We start from the raw sequence: 18,695 nt of genomic DNA on the forward strand, positions 1-18,695 counted from the left end.
TAGAATTAACACCAAAGAAGATGTTCTTTTCATCATAGGAGATTAGGGTGCAAAAGTAGGAAGTCAAGAGATACCTGGAGTAACAGGCAAGATTTGCCTTCAGTACAAAATGAAGCAGGACAAAGGCTAATAGAGGTTTGCCAGGAGAATGCACTGATTATAGCAAACACCCTCTTCCAACAACACAAGAGAAGACTCTACACATGGACATCATCACATGGTCAATACTGAAATCAGATTGATTATATTCTTTGTAGTTGAAGATGGAAAAGCACTATACAGTCAGCAAAAATAAGACCTGGAGCTGACTGTGGCTCAGATCATGAACTCCTTATTACAAATTCAGACTTAAATTGAAGAAAGTAGGGAAAACCCCAAGGCCATTCATATATAACCTAAATCAAATCTCTTATACAGTGGAAGTGACAAGTAGATTCAAGGGATTAGATCTGATAGAGTGCTTGAAGAACTATGGACACTGTATAGGAGGCAGTAATCAAAACCATCCCCAAGAAGAAGAAACGCAATATGGTTATCAGAGGAGGCCTTACAAACAGCTAAAAAAGAAGACAAGTAAAAGGCAAAGGAGAAGAGGAAAGATATACCCATCTAAACGCAGAGTTCCAGAGAATAGCAAGGAGAGATAAGAAAGCCTTTTTAAGTGAACAATGCAAATAAATAGAAGAAAATAACAGAATGGGAAAGACTAGAGATCTTCTCAAGAAAATCAGAGATACCAAGGGAACATTTCAAGCAAAGCGGGGCACAATAAATGACAGAAACAGTATGGACCTCATAGAAACAGAAGATATTAAGAAGAGGTGGCAAGAATACACAGCACTGTACAAAAAAGATATTAATGACCTGAATAACCACAATGGTGTGATCACTCACCTAGAGCCACATATCCAGGAGTGTGAAGTCAAGTGGGCTTTGGAACCATCACTATGAACAAAGCTAGTGGAGGTGATGGAATTCCAGCTGAGCTATTTCAAAACCTAAAAGATGATGCTGTTAAAGTGCTGTACTCAATATGCCAGCAAATTTGGAAAACAAAGCAGTGGCCACAGGACTGGAAAAGGTCAATTTTCATTCCAATTACAAAGAAGGGCAATGCCAAAGAAATTCAAACTACTGCACAATTGCACTCATCTCACATGCTAGCGAAGTAATGCTCAAAATTCTCCAAGCCAGGCTTCAACAGTACTTGAACTGTGAACTTCTAGATGTTCAAGCTGGATTTAGAAAAGGCAGAGGAACTGGAGTCAAATTGCCAATATCCCCTGGATCATCAAAAAAGCAAGAGAGTTCCAGAAAAACATCTATTTCTGCTTTATTGACTACACCAAAGCCTTTGACTGCGTGGATCACAACAAACTGTGGAAAAATTTTTCAAGAGATGGGAATATCAGACCACCTTACCTGCCTCCTGAGAAATCTGTAGGCAGCAACAGTTAGAACTGGACATGGAACAACAGACTAGTTCCAAATCGGGAAAGGAGTACATCAAGGTTGCATATTGTCACCCTGCTTATTTAACTTATATGCAGAGTATATAACATGAAATGCTGGGCTGGATTAAGCACAAGATGGAATTAAGATTGCCAGGAGAAATATCAATAACCTCAGATTTGCAGATGATACCACCCTTATGGCAGAAAGCAAGAGAGAACTAAAGAGCCTCTTGATGAAGGTGAAAGAGGAGAGTAAAAAAATTGGCTTAAAATGCAACATTCAGAAAACTAAGATCATGACATCCACTTCCATTACTTCATGGCAAATAGATGGGGAAACAATGGAGACAGTGACAGACTTTATTATTTTGGGCTCCAAAATTGCTGAGATGGTGACTGCAGTCATGAAATCAAGACACTTGCTCCTTGGAAGAAAAGTTATGACCAACCTAAACAGCATATTAAAAAGCAGAGACATTACTTTGTCAACAAAGGTCTGTCTAGTCAAAGCTATGGTTTGTCCAGTAGTTATGTATGGATGTGAGAATTGGACTATAAAGAAAGCTGAGTGCTGAAAAATAGACGCTGTTGAACTGTGGTGCTGGAGAAGAATCTTGAGAGTCTTTTGGACTACAAGGAGATCAAATCAGTCAATCCTAAAGGAAATCAGTCCTGAATATTCATTGGAAGGACTGATGTGGAACCTGAAACTCCAATACTTTGGCCACCTGAAATGAAGAACTGACTCACCTGAAAAGACCCTGATGCTGGAAAAGTTTGAAGGTGGGAGGAGAAGGGGATGACAGAGGATGAGATGGTTGGATGGCATCACCAACTCAAAGGACATGAGTTTGAGTAAGCTCTGGGAGTCAGCGATGGACAGGGAAGCCTGGCATGCTGCAGTCCTTGGAGTTGCCAAGAGTCAAACATGACTGAGTGACTGAGAGACAATGCCTTAGCATGTGTCACAGAGAACAAAGTTCCTTGAAGCTGGGGAATGCCATAGCTTACTCATATTTTTCATTGTAATATCTTTCTCCCCGTACTGTGCTTCAGATCCAAGAAATATAAATATTCATTGAAAAAATAAGCAGATAGGTGAATGAATGGAAAGGTGGACAATATAAGTAAATGGATGAATGAAAGAGAAGAAAGCTGTTTTGAAATAAGAGCAGTCATGAGGAAGGGGGAATATGCTTGTTCCACGGTGAACCATAGGGGAAGACCAACTTCAAATAACATAAGTAACAAGGAAGTAGATTTTACTTCAAACAAATGGCTCAGTGGTTAAGAAGCCACCTGCAATGCAGGAGACATGAGTTTGATCGATTTTTGGGTAGGGAAGATCCCTTGGAGAAAGAAATGGCAGTGTACCCCGGTATTCTTGCCTGGGAAATCCCATGGACAGAGGAGCCTGGCAGGCTACAGTCCATGGAGTCACAAAAGAGATGGATACCACTTAGCGACTGAACAACAACAGCAACAAGCTCTAAACAATAGACCTTCATAAATGGTACAGGCTATTTAGAGACAATGAGCCTCTGCTTAACAGAACTTTTTGTTTTTGTTTTTTAAAGACATATACATTAATTTGATAAGCTTGCCAAGAGAGAACATGATATAGCTTACAAATTATATATGTGGTGGAGAACTTACTTGCCTCGGACTCTTCCCAGTTTCCTTTTACTCCAGTCACACTGGCCTTCTTGCTCTTCCTAAAATGTGACAAGTCCATTGCCTCCTTTAGACCTGAATACCTGATGCTTGGAATGTTCTGTCAGATTTTCTCATGGATCTTCTTTATTATCAGCAAGTCTATGCTTGAACGTTACCTCCATCGATAGGGTTCTTCTGATCACTTCATCTACATAGTCTCCCCACCACAAACACACACATACATGCATTTCCACTTAATTCGCTCAACATTCTGCACAGAATTTATCCATATCTGAAATTATAAATTTTGTATTTACTTATTACCTGTCTTTGATTTTTCCATTAGAACTCCAAGATGAAAGAGATGTTGCCTTTTTTATCCACTGCTCTGTCCTTGTACCTAAAACTTTCTGGCATCATAATAGGTGCCCAAAAATGTTTGTGGAATGAGTTAATTTCTATAATAACCAGTTGACTGTTCTCAGAACTGAATCTTGATAAACTTGTAGATGATTTGATTTGGTGACTCTAACATACTTTGTCAATTTGGTTGAAAATAAATCCACCCTCCCCATCATCCCCATCAAGTCCCAGGAATTATTCCATCCTAAGAACCAGCTTTATAAAGTAGACAGTTGTTGCATGATGGCTCTGGCTCTCTTTGGTTTTTGGCCTAGCCATTTAGCATGTGGGATTTTAGTTTCTCAACCAGGGATCAAATCCATGCACATTGTATTGGGAGAATGGAGTGTTAACCACTGGACCACCAGGGAAGTCTTGCATGATGATTCTTGAATAGACACTGAAAAATACCCTGTTAATGCCTAAATATCTCTTTTCCTAATGTGTGCGTGCTTGATATTGTACTTTTAAAGATTCATTTTCTTATATCCTCAAAGAATTTTAAAGTCCCCTAACACATTTCTGAATTGGAGGCCATCGAGATAATTGGTTTAATTTTTAGATTTTAGATTTAAATTAACATACCCTTCTAATAAGAAATCTTCATCATATCTTTTCTAGGAAAATTTTGGAAGGGAATAAATGTTTTAGGAGAACAGGTGGAAAAGCACTGACTCAGCTTTGGATAGGGTGGCCTGGTACTTCTCTATCAAGGCTACCTCAAAGCCAGCTCATAGAAAATGATATAAAAATCATTTATACTAAGATGTAAATGACCAACTAAGCCAATCAATGGCCTGTTGCCATATTGAAAAGCAATTAAAATTTTAGATAAAATGTGACAGATGGATAACATATTTTGAGGGGCAGTGAGTCTTTCCATGAATCACTGAAATCATATCTTAGAATTCCATTGTCAATCTCTGTTGTAAGTAAGGGGGTGAGTGCTGTTTTGTAATAAAATAAACCCTTGGCAAATAGCGGGTGCTCAAATTTTGACATTTGGATTAATGAATTAACAGTGGTAACTGAAGTGAGAGAAGTTGACAAATCAACATGTTGGCTCAAAGAAAGAAGTGATTAAATCCAGCTCCAGGGTTCAGGAAAATCCTTTTAAAGGAGATGTATCATTCCAAGGATGATCATTCCAATCTAGTGAAAAGCACAGGTGTTGGGGCTGCTGGGAGGAGAGCAAGACGGATTCCATCTTGAAGACTGTCAACCATCTTAAGGCAGGATGTGAACTGGGCTTGAACCCTGTTTACCATCATTGAAGAAAAACCAGGAAACCCCTTCCTACAGACAGCAAACAAAGATTGGAAGGAAAGATAAGGTTGTCTCAGTTAGATTAATGATAGTGCCTGCACTTGCATCTTGTAAGTGTTAATTCTTCCACACCTGCATGTTGTAAAACTAATTACTGATATGTATCCAGTCATGTGGGGGGTGGGTATAAAATCAAGTCCTCCGAAATCATTTGGGTTCTTGTTGGGAACCTATTCCCCTTGGACATGCTGGTGTAATAAACTGTACTCCACTGTTTTGAGTGTTCTCTGAGGTGTGTTTGTGACTTTGGATTCTACAATACAGGGACTGGGGAATCTATACTTTTAGAAAAGTTCCAGGTTGACTCTGAAGTGGGACAGGTTTGAGTATGACAGTTTCACGCATATAGAACAGTAAGAGTAAGGTCTCAGTAGTAGGGAGGAGTGCAGGTGAGTAGACCTGAGAGGAGTTGCTGGAAATGAAGCTGGAAAGAAAGATTTGGGAGATCCTCTAACATAAAAGCATATCATTTTGAGGCAGCTGAAACCAAATCATTAGTTAAGTGGTTTACCAAGGATTGGGCTTCCCTGGCAGCTCAGGGGTAAAGAATCCACCTGCAAAGCAGCAGACGAGGGTTCAATCCCTGGGTCAGGAAGATCTCCTGAAGGAAATGGCAACCCACTCCAGTATTCTTGCCTGGGAAATCTCATGGACAGAGGAGCCAGGCAGGCTACATACACTCCATAGGGTCCTAAAAGAGTGGGACAACACTTAGCGACTAAACAACAATTGCCCAGCATGCACAGAACAGCATTGCAACGGTGGATGTAGCACCAGATCTCCAGTGTTATTTCCACTGTAACAGAAGCTTAGGTAATAGCTAGATCAGGACAGTCTTGAAATGTCTGAAGGATGAAATTTTAAAGGTCCACTTGTCTTGCCGCACTTGATGCTGAACCTCCTAAACTCTAAGTGATTTTAAAACTTTGTCCTCAACGGAAAATTATTGGGCATTTCCTCTACACCAAATCAGTAACACGCAAGGTAGTTCACTGCTTTGCAAGGTCTACAGGGATCACGTCGGATTCTCCAAACTGGGCTTCCCGAAGGGGCCAAGATGATGTCATCCAATGATGTGCACGCCCCTAACCACTTCCCCTGCGGCCGAAGCCTCGCCCCTCGGCATTTTCTCCCCACCTTTTTCAGGTGCGTCGTGACGTAAGACGTGGGTCACACAACCTCGGCAACTGGTCCCGGAAGCAAAAAGTCGAGGGACGGAGAAGGAGGCGGAAAGGAGGGCTTGCGTCCGTGTCGCCGGCAGGGGGCGGGGTGGGGCGGGGCCGGGCATGGTAACGGCTAGGCTGCTGGGCTGGAGGGAGGAGGAGGGACCGGTATCTGCCGCCGCTACCGCTGCCGCCGGTGCTCCAACCTGTTCCGTGTGGCCCACGCTGGCCTTGCCGCGGCCATGATGATCCACGGCTTCCAGAGTAGCCACCAGGACTTCTCCTTCGGGCCCTGGAAGCTAACGGCATCCAAGACCCACATCATGAAGTCGGCGGATGTGGAGAAGTGAGGCTCTAGGGCTGGGATCGGGGTTGCGGGCCTTGGAGCTCGGCCTGGGCGGGAGGCAGAGCGAGGCCTGCGAAGCCCCAGCCCTCCTCTAGGGCGGAGGCTCGTGTCCCTCTGGACGGGACCTTTGAATTGACAACACCAGGAAATATTCCTGTCACTACTTCCTGTCCTTCGGTTCGGGTTCGCCAGGCTCTGGCTTCGTGAAACAGTCACTCCGCCGGGGTTTGAGTAGAGTATGACTGTTCTGGTGGACTGCCCCCTCCCGTAGGTCTCTACCTGCCAAAGCCGGCGCCACCTTTAGATTATTTCTGGGTGGCTGTGACCTATTTTCTTGAGGGTTAATAACGGGGGTGGTATATATGCTTGGCTTTTAACATGTCAGGTGCCATGCCAGGCGCTTGAGATACAGAAGATGAAAGCCTCTTTTTCGAGGAATTCACAGTCTTGTGAAAGACACCGTTGTACAGTGTGAATTGATAGAGGTGTACCTGCAGGGTTATTTGGGAAGTTTTTTTTTTTTTTTTTTTTTTTTTGAGGTGGGGAACAAGGCATCCAGGAAATTGAGATGCCTGAAATGGATCTTACTAAAGACGGTGGGATGGGGTGGGGCTGGGCTCGTGTGTAGCGCCGCAGGGCCAGTGAGAGTGACAACCGTGATGCATTGTGATGCCCGAGCTGAATCTTGACAAGGTATGGGGAGGTCCAGGGGGACGTACAAAGCCAGGGGAGTCAGAGAGAGTGGGAGGCATGAAGAACAGTTCCTGTGTGATTAGAGCATGAGGTATTAGAAGGGAAGAACTGCAGTGAGAAGCCAGTGGCAGATAGGCTCCGGAGCAGCGAAGATACCACGGAGAGAACTTTTATGCCAGGCTAAGGAGTTTTGTTGGATTTTATCTGACTACCAGCAGGTGTTATTTTATACTAAGGGACGACATTATCAGATGTACACTCTGAAGGATCTGAACAAAGAATCTGAACATGATGTGGCGGTTGGATTGGAGGGCTGCAGGACCGGGGAAAGAGATCAGTTAGAAGGGTAGAGAGGAGAGGAGAGGTTTTAGAGATTAAGTGATTTGATGGTCACTTAATAGGAGGAGTAAGGGTAAAAGGAAGAATCTATACCCTTGGCAAGATTTCTGGCTTGGGTTATGGAAAGTTTTGCCATTGGATATGGTGAGAAATACAGGAGGAAGAGCAGTTGGGGGCAGGTGTTGGATGGAGGATGAGTTTAGTTTGTTGAAAGATGAATTGAGTGTAGTTTATAAAGTGGAGATGTCTTAGGCACTTATCTTGGAGCTTAAAAAAGATGATTTATTTATGGGTTTATGTTTGGGAATCATCAGTTGGTACCTGGAGGCTTGAGAGTGCATTAAGATTGTCTAGAAATCATCCAGAAGAAAAGAAAAAGGTCATGAAGTGAAACTCTAGGGAGCAATGACAGATTTAGGCAGAGGAAAGTGACCAGAAGAGAGTTTGAAAGGATGTTTAGTATCATAATTAGTAAAAAGGTAACTTTCTTTTAGAGTCACTAAGAAAAATTTTGTTTCATCCCACCACAGGTTGAGTTATTCTCTGAGTTTTCCTCTGTTGTATAACTTTCTGCTACATATTGCGCCATATATATATAATTGTGGTATATATTCAGTTCAGTGCTGGTGCAAATCTAATTGTGATTTCGGATTGTGAATTTTAAATTGTTGTAACTAGGCTCAAGCACATCTTTATTAATCAAAATAGGAACCATTACAGTCATCACATTTTTACCTATGAGAAATGTTTGTTTATTTCTGTAGTTTAAAAATCTGTGCTTTGGGATTCAGCAATGAACTCTTGGTAGCATTTTCTGCCTCCTACTTGTTGTGGAAGCGTTTTCCCTGCAAAAAGTTGAGATGCTTGGAGAAGTGGTCATCAGTTGGTGAGAGGTCAGGTGAATATGGAGGATGAGGCAAAACTTGGTAGCCCAATTCATTCAACTTTTGAAGCATTGATTGTGCAACCTGCAGTCAGGCATTGCTGTGGAGAAGAATTGGGTCCTTCGTGTTGACCAGTGCTGGCTGCACCCTTTGCAATTTTCAATGTACCTCATCAGTTTGCTGAGCATACATCTCAGATGTAATGGTTTCCCCCAGATTCAGAAAGCTGCCGTGGATTGGACCGGCAGCAGACCACCAAACAGGGACTCTAACCTTTTTTTTCTGATGCATGTTTGGCTTTGAGAAGTGCTCTGGACAACCACTGAGCTGATTGTCGCTGGTTATTGTATATTAATATTTAAGTGAATTAGGAAAATTTTGAATTAATAATGGCTCAGATGGTAAAGAATCTGCCTGCAGTAAGAGACCCGGGTTCTATCTCTGGGTTGGGAAGATCCCCTGGAGAAGGAAATGGTAACCCACTCCAGTATTTTTGCCTGGAGAATTCCATGGACAGAGGAACCTGGTGGGTTACAGTCCACAAGGTCACAAAGAGTCAGACACAACTGAGCAACTAACGCTTTCACTTTTCTTTGAATTAGTGAAATTTCCTTTAATGAGTTAAGGCATCTTAATCCTATAAAGGCTTCCTGTCTTCTTGGCCTTATAAATTTGTTGTTCAGTTGCTCAGTGAATCTGACTCTTTGTGACCCCCATGGACTGCAGCATGCCAGGCTTCCCTGTCCTTCACTAACTCCCAGAGTTTGCTCAAACTTGTCTCCATTGAGTCGGTGATGCCATCCAACCATCTTGTTCTCTGTCGTCCTCTTCTCCTCCTGCCCTCAATTTTTCCCAGCATCAGGGTCTTTTCCAGTGAGTAGGCTCTTTGCGTCAGGTGGCCAAAGTATTGGAGCTTCAGCTTCAGCATCAGTCCTTCTAATGAATATTCAGGATTGATTTCCTTTAGGATTGATTGGTTTGATCTCCTTGAAGTCCAAGGGTCTCTCGAGAGTCTTCTCCAGCACCATAGTTCAAAAGCATCAATTCTTTGGTGCTCAGCCTTCTTTATGGTCCAACTCTCACATCCAGACATGACTACTGGAAAAACCATAGCTTTGACTAGACGGACCTTTGTTGGCAAAGTGATGTCTCTGCTTTTTAATATGCTGTCTAGACTTGTCATAGCTTTTCTTTGAAGGAGCAAGTGTCTTAATTTCCTGGCTTCAGTCACCATTTGCAGTGATTTTGGAGTCCAGGAAAATAAAGTCTGTCATTGTTTCCATTGTTTCCCCATCTATTTGCCATGAAGTGATGGGACTGGATGCCATGATCTTAGTTTTTTGAATGTTGAGTTTTAAGCAGCTTTTTCACTCTCCTTTTTCACCTTCATCAAGAGGCTCTTTAGTTCCTTTTTGCTTTCTGCCATCCGGGTGGTGTCATCTGCCTATATGAGGTTATTGATTCAGGCAATGAGCTTCATCCAGCCTGGCATTTTTCATGATATACTGTACATATAAATTTAGAAGCAGGGGCTTCCCTGGTGGCTCAGCTGGTAAAGAATCCACCTGCGATGTCGGAGACCCTGGGTTCGATCCCTGGGTTGGGAACTCCAGTATTCTGACCTGGAGAATTCCATGGACTGCAAAGAGTCAGAGACAACATAGAGACTTTCATTAGCACTAACTAGCACTAAGCAGGGTGACAATATACAGCCTTGACGTACTCCTTTCCTGATTTTGAGCCAGTCTGTTGTTCCATGTTGGGTTCTAACTGTTGCTTCTTGACCTGCATTCAGGTTTCTCAGGAGGCAGGTAAGGTGGTCTGGTATTCCCAACTCTTCAAGAGTTTTCCAGTTTGTTGTGATCCACACAGTCAAAGGCTTTAGCATAGTCAACGAAGCAGATGTTTTTCTGGAATTCCCTTGCTTTCTCTGTGATCCAGTGGATGTTGGCAATTTGATGTCTGGTTCCTCTGCCTTTTCTAAATCCAACTTACACATCTGGAAGTTCTTGGTTCATGTACTATTGAAACCTAGCTTGGAGGATTTTGAGCATTTGCTAGCATGTGAAATGAGTGAAGTTGTATGGTAGTTTGAACATTCTTTGGCATTGCCCTTCTTTGGGACTGGAATGAAAACTGACCTTTTCCAGTCCTGTGGCCACTGCTGACTTTTCTTTGACCTTATAAATAGGCATGCTGCTGCTGCTGCTGCTAAGTCACTTCAGTCATGTCCAACTCTGTGCGACCCCATAGTCTATGCCCACCAGACTCCGCTGTCCCTGGGATTACCTGTATGTTACAAAGAGTAAAATTTGCCATTAAAAATGGGGTTAAAATACTCTGTTTGGCCTGTATTCAAGATACTCTGAATTTAGGATGTTTGAAGAAATGTAAGTTATTGGCAGGTATTTTTTTGACATATATATAACTGGAGTATTTCAGAGGACTACCAGATTTTTTCAGATATGTTGGGAAAATCCACAGAATCACATCTTATGTTAGTTTATATTTCATATGCACTTTGCAGTGGTTGCAGGTTATTTATATCTAATCTTTTTATGAAATGTTTATTCTGATTATAATCCATCCTATTTAGTCTTTTAAGTATTTAATATTTTCTTTTTTTAAAAATTTTGTTTTATTGTGGTAAAAACACTTAATATGAATTATACCCTCCTGACAAATTAATAAATTTAGAATGCATTATTATTGGCTATAGGGACAGTGTTGTATAGCAGATCTCTAGAAGTTATTCATCTTGCTTGCCTGAAATTTTACATCTATTGATTAGCAACTTGTTTTTCCCTTCCTCCAACCCTTGGCAACTACCATTTCACTCTTTGATTCTGTGAATAAGTGGAATCATGTAGTGTCTGTCTTTCTATGACTGGTTTGTTTTACTTAGCATAATGTTCTTAGGTTCATACATGCCGTCACAGATTGCAGAGTTTTCTACTTTTAAAGGCTGCATAATATTCCGTTGTATATATAAACCATATTTTCTTTTCTCTCTTTTTTTAAAATAATATTTTCGCTGTCTGTCATGTCTATGGCATTTGCATGGGAGTATTGATCTTTCTAGTATTTGTTATTTTCTATTTCCTAATAACAAAAGAATAAATTTTACTTAAATTTATGATGAAAATTAATGGTATCAGGTATCACCCTAAAGATGTGCAACTTAAAATGTTAGATCACTGATATGTGCTTATATACATAAACACAGAGATCTGATGAATAAACAGTGAGCCTGATTTTTTTCCTTACTGTTGTATCATAAGCATTTTTCAACATTATTATATTCTCCTTTTAAATATTTTTAATGATTCTGTAATGTTTTATCATTTGGATAGACAGTTGTTTGTGTGCTCAGTCGCTTGGTCATGTCTGTCTTGTGACTCCCTGGACTGTAACCTGCCAGGCTCCTCTGTTCAAGGAATTTTCCAGACAAGAATATTGGAGTGGATTGCCATTTCTACCCCAGGGGAATCTTCCTGACCCAGGGATCGAACCCATGTCTCTTACATCTCCTGCATTGGCAGGTGGATTCTTTACCACTGCACCATCTGGGAAACCCAGACAACAGTTTACATAACTATTTATTTCCTTATCATTAGATTGTTTCTTTATTGTTATAAATGAGATGATTATGAGTATTAATGTACGTAGTTTTTTCTTCCCTGCATTAGAGATTATTTCTTTATTACAGATTTCCCAAAGCTGATATTTTGAGTCAAAGAATATAAATTTGATTAAATTCTTGGTACGTTTTTTCTTAATTTTTGCCCCAGGGTGGATTGTAAATTGACATAGTTCTTCTGAAAATCTAAGTGAGCAAGTGCTGGTTTCCCTCAGTGGGTGTATTTGCTTTTTTCATTATCACCTTTTAAAGCTTGCAACAAGTTGAGAATTTTACTGGCAAAGGTGTTTTCCTATAAGAAATAGCAGCTTTAATTTTTTAGTGTTTTTTTCTTTGTTTCATAGCCAAAATTAATATAATTGTTATGTGAGAACAGAAAATTCAGCAGAGATAGGAAGCCTATGGAAACATGGGGCTGTGGTACATTAACTTCTCTTCTGGGCAGTCATGGTAAAATTAGAACCCATCTTCATTCTTAAAAGTGGTGAGGCTTTGATGATCCAGGAATGAAATAGATGTTTCTACTATCAATATTTTTTACATTAAAAGTTTAAATAATTTGTTTATGCATAGTTTTTACAATATTTGATTGGTATGTCTAATTGGGAATAGATTTAAAGCAACTGGAAAGAGGATAATTGTGGTCTTGGGATATACATATTTCTTTGTTAGCTTTATGTAAAAATACATTCTGTAATATATTGTTTCACCTTACCTAACCTGTATAGCTATATAGCTTTCAAAAATCTGGAAGTCTTAAAAAAGGAAAAAAAAAAAGAAAACCTGATCTGCTAAAGTAGCTGTCATATACCACTTGCACTAAAATCCTGTGCTTTGTTCAGGATCCATTAGAACTTCATTCAAAGCATTTTTAAACTTTGGACTCTATTGCATACTTTATAACTGTATTAGAAATGTAAGGAAGGAGAAAAGATCCCTACAGTCTCTTTGCCCTAATAAATGAATTATTATTATTTTTCCTGTTCTCTTTTTATTCATTATGCAGTTTAAAGATGTGTGCTTGTTTGCTTTTTCCAGCCTTTGATAGGTTAAAACAAAATAAAAAGGGATCAGGGTGTTTCAGGGGCAGATACCTACATTCTAGAGCAGCTAGAGGTATAAACCCTCGAACTTGAGGACCTTGTCTTAACAAGTTTGTTAAATATGATGATCTTTGATCAGTAGGAAAAGATGAAATAACATTTTAAAGTTTTTGTTTGTGAACAAAGTACCTAATACTTTTTGAAAATTTTCTGAAAGCAATAAAATTAAAAAATTGATATAAAAGATAATTAGAAAATTGCTTCCATGGAGCCTCTGTGTTAGTTATGTTTTCAGGATGCAAGGAAAAGAGAATCCCTGCCCCACCCCTCAGCCCCCTTCCCATCCCTGTCCACCTCGGTTGCCTTGAGTGATGAGAATTTAATAGTACATGAAGAAATAATTAAACACAGGATTTAGCTCAGAAAATGAACAGTTCTTATGACCAAAACAACTGTAGATGTTTCTAATCTTATTATCCTTATTTTTCAGTTTCTCCTTTGCTCTGTCTGCTTCTCTGGCTGTTACTTAAAATGTTCACTCTCCCCTCCTCACTACCTCATGGTTCTGTGTCATGCCATATCTCTTGGTTTGTGCTTTATTTAACTGTCATCCAAACTTATGAAAAGAGGGATCAGAATAAATTTAATTGGCCATTATTCAATTCAGCATGACTGTATTGGGCAGAGTTCTCAGGCTAAAATTCAGGGGTTCCTGCCAGCCCATAGATAATTGCCGTTGTTTGAGAAGCGGAACTTCCATCCCTAAACTGAATGTCCTGTTTGTAACTGAGGTGATAGGGTTATAAGGCATGGTAACCTATACATAAAGGGCTTCCCTGGTGGCTCAATGGTAAAGGATCCACCTACCAATGCAAGAGACACAGATTCAATCCCTGGGTCAGAAAGATCCCCTGGAGAAGGAAATGGCAACCCACTCCAGTATTGTTGTCTGGAAAATGCCAGAGACAGAGGACTCTGGTAGGCAAAAGAGTCAGACATAACAACTAAACAACAACAACAAAAAACCTATACGTAGAGTTACTTTTTCCAGAAGTAACTAGTAGCCACTTAAAAATCTTTAAAACAGGGCTTACAAACTCAGCTTTCTAAAGAGTCAAGGGGACTGGTGAACCAGCAAGCTCATACCCCACGTAAAGAGAGAAGCCTCTACTCTGTTCCAGCCAGTTGGTGTCATGTGGAAATACAGGTGCAGTATTGGCCAAATCTTCCTTTTTATTTTCCAAAGAGAAACCGAAAGTCCAGATTTCTCAAAAATCTCTCCATTTTTATTGGCAACTCGATAATTTCGCCAGTTATTTCAAATATTAAAAAAGTATTCTGTGTAGGCTAGTCGTAACATATCTGTGAGTTAATAATTTGTGATCTTGGCCTCATAGTAGGTCTAATATAACTTTCTTGTGTAATAAGACTAGCTAGGTGAGGTCCAAGTTTTTATAAAGCAGGCCAGTATAATGGAAAGAGGCCTAGTTTTACCACTTACTAGCTCTGTGATTTCAGTTAGCTACTTAAGTTCTCTGAGCCTTTCTTAGCTCACAGGATAGTTTTGAGGCTCAGATTCAATTATCTCAGACTTTGATCATCCTACCTTAAATGGTACCCTTCCATTGCTTTGCTTCAATTTTCGTGTATCACTTATTACTAGCTGACATTATATTATGTATTTTTTGTATATTTGTTTATTACTTATCTTGTTATTTAGCCCACTACCTAGTACAGGGCCAAAGAGGTATACACAAAGACAATGGATGATGAAAGCATTTATAGACTTCACAACTGTATCATCTTATTAAATCATATTATTTAACTCATTTAGGAGTAGAAGGTATTCTGTGGAGATCAGAAGGAAATAAGAGTGCCAACAGTGATATAAAATCATCCTTCTGCCTTTTGATTACGCATAGGTTAGCTGATGAATTGCATATGCCGTCTCTCCCCGAAATGATGTTTGGAGACAATGTTTTAAGAATCCAGCATGGCTCTGGCTTTGGAATTGAGTTCAATGCTACAGATGCATTAAGATGTGTGAACAACTACCAAGGAATGCTTAAAGTAGCCTGTGCTGAAGAGTGGCAGGAAAGCAGGTGAGAACCTGGGCAGTTAGGGGTTGAAATAGAAAAGAGTTGAAAAAGTATTCAGTTGTGATATTTTATTAGAATGAAGGGCTAGTGTTATTATTAAATTTGATAGTTGAATCTAGAGTTCATTTTTCTCATTGATAAAAGAGATCAATTACCCCCTTTTTAGTACTTCTTGAGTTAAATTGAATGATAGTTGAGGTGAGCTATGGAAGCTTTAGTTTTTTGAGCTTTCAGTGTTCTTTAGTGAAGACACATTACACTGTGTACTTTAATGTTCCTGTTTTTGAAGAAAAATGTTTGCTTATGATTTGCATTGAAAATCTAAGGAGGATTGAAATCAAGAAAAATGAAAAATGTATTTTATTTTGTAATCAAATCAAGAGTTATTTATTTTGTTCCTGTTATGTATTAGGTTCTTTGAAAAAAGTATAAACCTTTAAAACCATGTCCTTAGGCAGTGTACAGATTAACTGGGGAGACTACATTATCAATTCATGAATAACAGGTTAAATAACAATACATGTACAGAAAAGCTAAGAAAGATCTTATATTAGTGAATCTTGACAAGTATATGTGTTTATTAGTAGGATACTTTATATTATGTATAGAATGTAATTTGGTGTGATGCGTGAATACTACAGTCCAGGGGGTCACAAAAGAGTTGGACATGACTTATCAGCTAAACAACAAAATGAATACAGATGTTCTATATTCTACCTCACTGAATCTGATCCTTCTCATTTTGGTATTTGAGGACGGAGGGTGAACACTCTAAAGAGGTTATTAAACCGTATGATTGGACCTATACAACGGATTATAAGGGAACATTACTTGGAGAATCACTTAAGTTAAAGGTAAATCTTATTTTTTGCTTTTATAAATCATTGATTGCTTTGGATAGTCTCAATATTAAAGCTTCCTAGTAATGGGTTATTTTATGCTGCTACTTTCATCCTACTTACTTTGTATTGTGGGAGGCTTTAGAACCTATTGTGAGGGAATTTTGCTCATTGATTATCAGCACAAAATAAAAGAAGGCCATAGTGGAACAATTTTTATTAAAAATATGGTTGTAGTAGTTGGCAGATTGCCTTAATGTTATTATGTAATATCAAGAAGCATTAAAATGTATTGTCCTTGGTGTACTGTATTAGGTGTTTTAGACAAACCCTGCTTGCTAGTAGCTTGCAGTTTTACAGATAAACGGATATGTGAGCAGGGAGGAATTTTGGTCAGACAACTGGGATTATTTTTCTGTCTGCACTGTGTGTGAATCAGGTATGACTTTAGGCAAGTTATTTAATCTGTCTGATTCTATTTTATAAGTAAATTGGATAAACAGAAATATCTACCTTATAGCAGAATTTTGATATAAAATTATCTGTGGGAGTTTTCAGTGAATTCTGAAACTCTGTATTGATTTTAAACTGCATCTGTATAAGACCTGCTTAAGAAGAAATTCACTTCATGGTAAATGACACTAGGAATGTGGAACCGGCAGGCCTCGTATTGGGAGCTTAGCTACATAGAGTCATGGATACAGCAGAGTACAGACAAATAATCCCTCCACTACAGTCTAATGGGGGAGGAAGGTTATTCTAGTCTGTTAATACTTTATAGATTAATATTCCCTCTTTTCATTCCTGATTGAAAAACTTTTCAAAGTGTGTAGACCGTTTGCTGTTTCATTGCAGAAAGTGAGGAAATGAGAATTTGTTTTCCCTTATGCAATACTGATGACTTTCTTTGTGGGAGACAGGAGTGTGAGAGCAGTAGGAGGTGAAAGGCATATGCTCAGTGCTCTTCATTGGCACTTCACCCTGTCATCTGATTTGTCCTAAGGTGTTGCTGACAAATGTCAGTATGATCAACCACTCATTAGTGGTCAGGAGCTGAGGCTTTGGCAGAACTTAGTTCAAATCTCAGCACCAGTACTTAACAGCTTGGAAAAGCAATTTAATCTTTGCTAAGCCTTTGGGCTTCCCTGATAGCTCAATTGGTAAAGGATCCGCCTGCAATGCAGGAGACCCCAGTTTGATTTTTGAGTCAGGAAGATCCGCTGGAGAAGGGATAGGCTACCCACTCCAGTATTCTTGGGCTTCCCTTGTGGCTCAGCTGGTAAAGAATCTGCCTGCGATGTGGGAGACCTGGGTTCCCTCCCTGGGTTGGGAAGATCCAGTATTCTGGCCTGGAGAATTCCAGGAGATCACAAAGAGTTGGACACAACTGAGCACCTTTCATTTTCACTTTTAAGCCTTTGGTAAACTAAGGATAATACCAGTTGTGAGGTAGTAAAGAATATATGTATTAAGTGTTTATAGCACAGTGTCTGTTAACACAATTAGATCTTAATAGCAGCTGCTATTATTATAGTATCTTATTTCAAATGTCAAGTTAATATTATTGAAATACCAAAAATAAAAGTAGATACATTGTCTAAATAGTATTTATCTCTTGCTTTATGATCTAAATAGAGTTGATAAATGTGTTCCTTTGTTGCCCTAAAAAATAGTGACTATTTTCCAGGTAAAATTGTTAGGACTTTGTTGCTTAACTCTCAAAATAATCTTGTTAGATAGGCATTATTCTCATTTTGTAGATGAAGAAATGGGTTCAAGATCTTTAAGTGTGTATCTCTTAGTAGGGTAACACTGATGCTAGAGCTTATTGTTAAGCACATTTGTTACATGCGGAAGATCACTTTCATAGGAACATATTTTACATTTAACTTTCTTTTAATACCTAAGGATTTTTTGACCTATAATATATATATTTTTGACCTGTAATATTATTTGAGATTTTTAATTATTTAATCCTTCAGCTGTTCCTCAGAACACTTATTCAGAAGCCCTAGTATATATAGGAAGTGTATGCCAGTGTAGGAGAAGGTATTTTATATGTATAGTAAGAATATCAGAGAATGAGGCATTAGAATGAAGCCTTTCCTTTGCCCTTAAATTTTTGCCTTTTAGTTGCTGGTGGCTTCTGGTGTGTGTGTATATTTAATGTTTTCTCACTCTTCAGATTGTTTAACCCATTACCCTCAGTTGTATCATGGTGTAATAGGAGAGAGAGCCAGTCACGGAGTAATACTGACCTTGCTGGATTCATACCCAGCCTTGTCATTTGTTGTCTGGGCTACCATGGGCACTTCTCTTAGATTATGGTATGAGGATATTATGAGAAAACAGGTCAAATGCATAATATGTACCTGGCCCATAGTAACCTATCAACATTTGGCTGGTTTGTTTTTTTTTTTTTTCCTATAAAATAAATGGGCTTCCTTGATAGCTCATTTGGTAAAGAATCTGCCTGCAATGCAGGAGACCCCAGTTTGATTCCTGGGTCAGGAAGATCCACTGGAGAAGGGATGGGCTGCCCACTCCAGTATTCTTGGGCTTCCCTTGTGGCTCAGCTGATAAAGAATCCGCCTGCAATGCGGGAGACCTGGGTTTGATCCCTAGGTTGGGAAGATCCCCTGGAGAAGGGAAAGGCTACCGACTCAAGTATTCTGGCCTGGAGAAATCCATGGACTATATAGTCATGGGGTTGCAAGGAGTTGGACATGACTGAGCAACTTTCACTTATTAAATAAATAAATTGGATATACAGGAAGATAGAAGTACAAGGTTGCCTCTTCTATTGATACT

The 18,695-nt window shown here is 39.5% G+C and overlaps 1 protein-coding gene across 2 annotated transcripts in view; it reads left to right on the plus strand.

The window, feature by feature from the left end:
* The first annotated feature begins 6,113 nt into the window (after positions 1 to 6,113).
* The window catches only part of TIPRL (TOR signaling pathway regulator), a 71,102-nt gene continuing 58,520 nt past the window's right edge, over positions 6,114 to 18,695 (plus strand). Inside the window, exons 1-4 of one of the 2 annotated variants that reach the window (XM_070366912.1) lie at positions 6,207 to 6,347; positions 14,034 to 14,153; positions 14,869 to 15,048; positions 15,800 to 15,899. In XM_070366912.1, the coding sequence (XP_070223013.1) occupies positions 14,140 to 14,153; positions 14,869 to 15,048; positions 15,800 to 15,899 (294 nt within the window). In that variant the 5' untranslated portion in view covers positions 6,207 to 6,347; positions 14,034 to 14,139. Of the gene's footprint in view, positions 6,348 to 14,033; positions 14,154 to 14,868; positions 15,049 to 15,799; positions 15,900 to 18,695 lie in introns of both variants that reach the window. The other variant, XM_005896971.3, reaches the window with a different exon arrangement.

This window comes from Bos mutus, chromosome 3 (genome assembly GCF_027580195.1).
Source record: "Bos mutus isolate GX-2022 chromosome 3, NWIPB_WYAK_1.1, whole genome shotgun sequence".
Classification (NCBI taxonomy): domain Eukaryota; kingdom Metazoa; phylum Chordata; class Mammalia; order Artiodactyla; family Bovidae; genus Bos; species Bos mutus.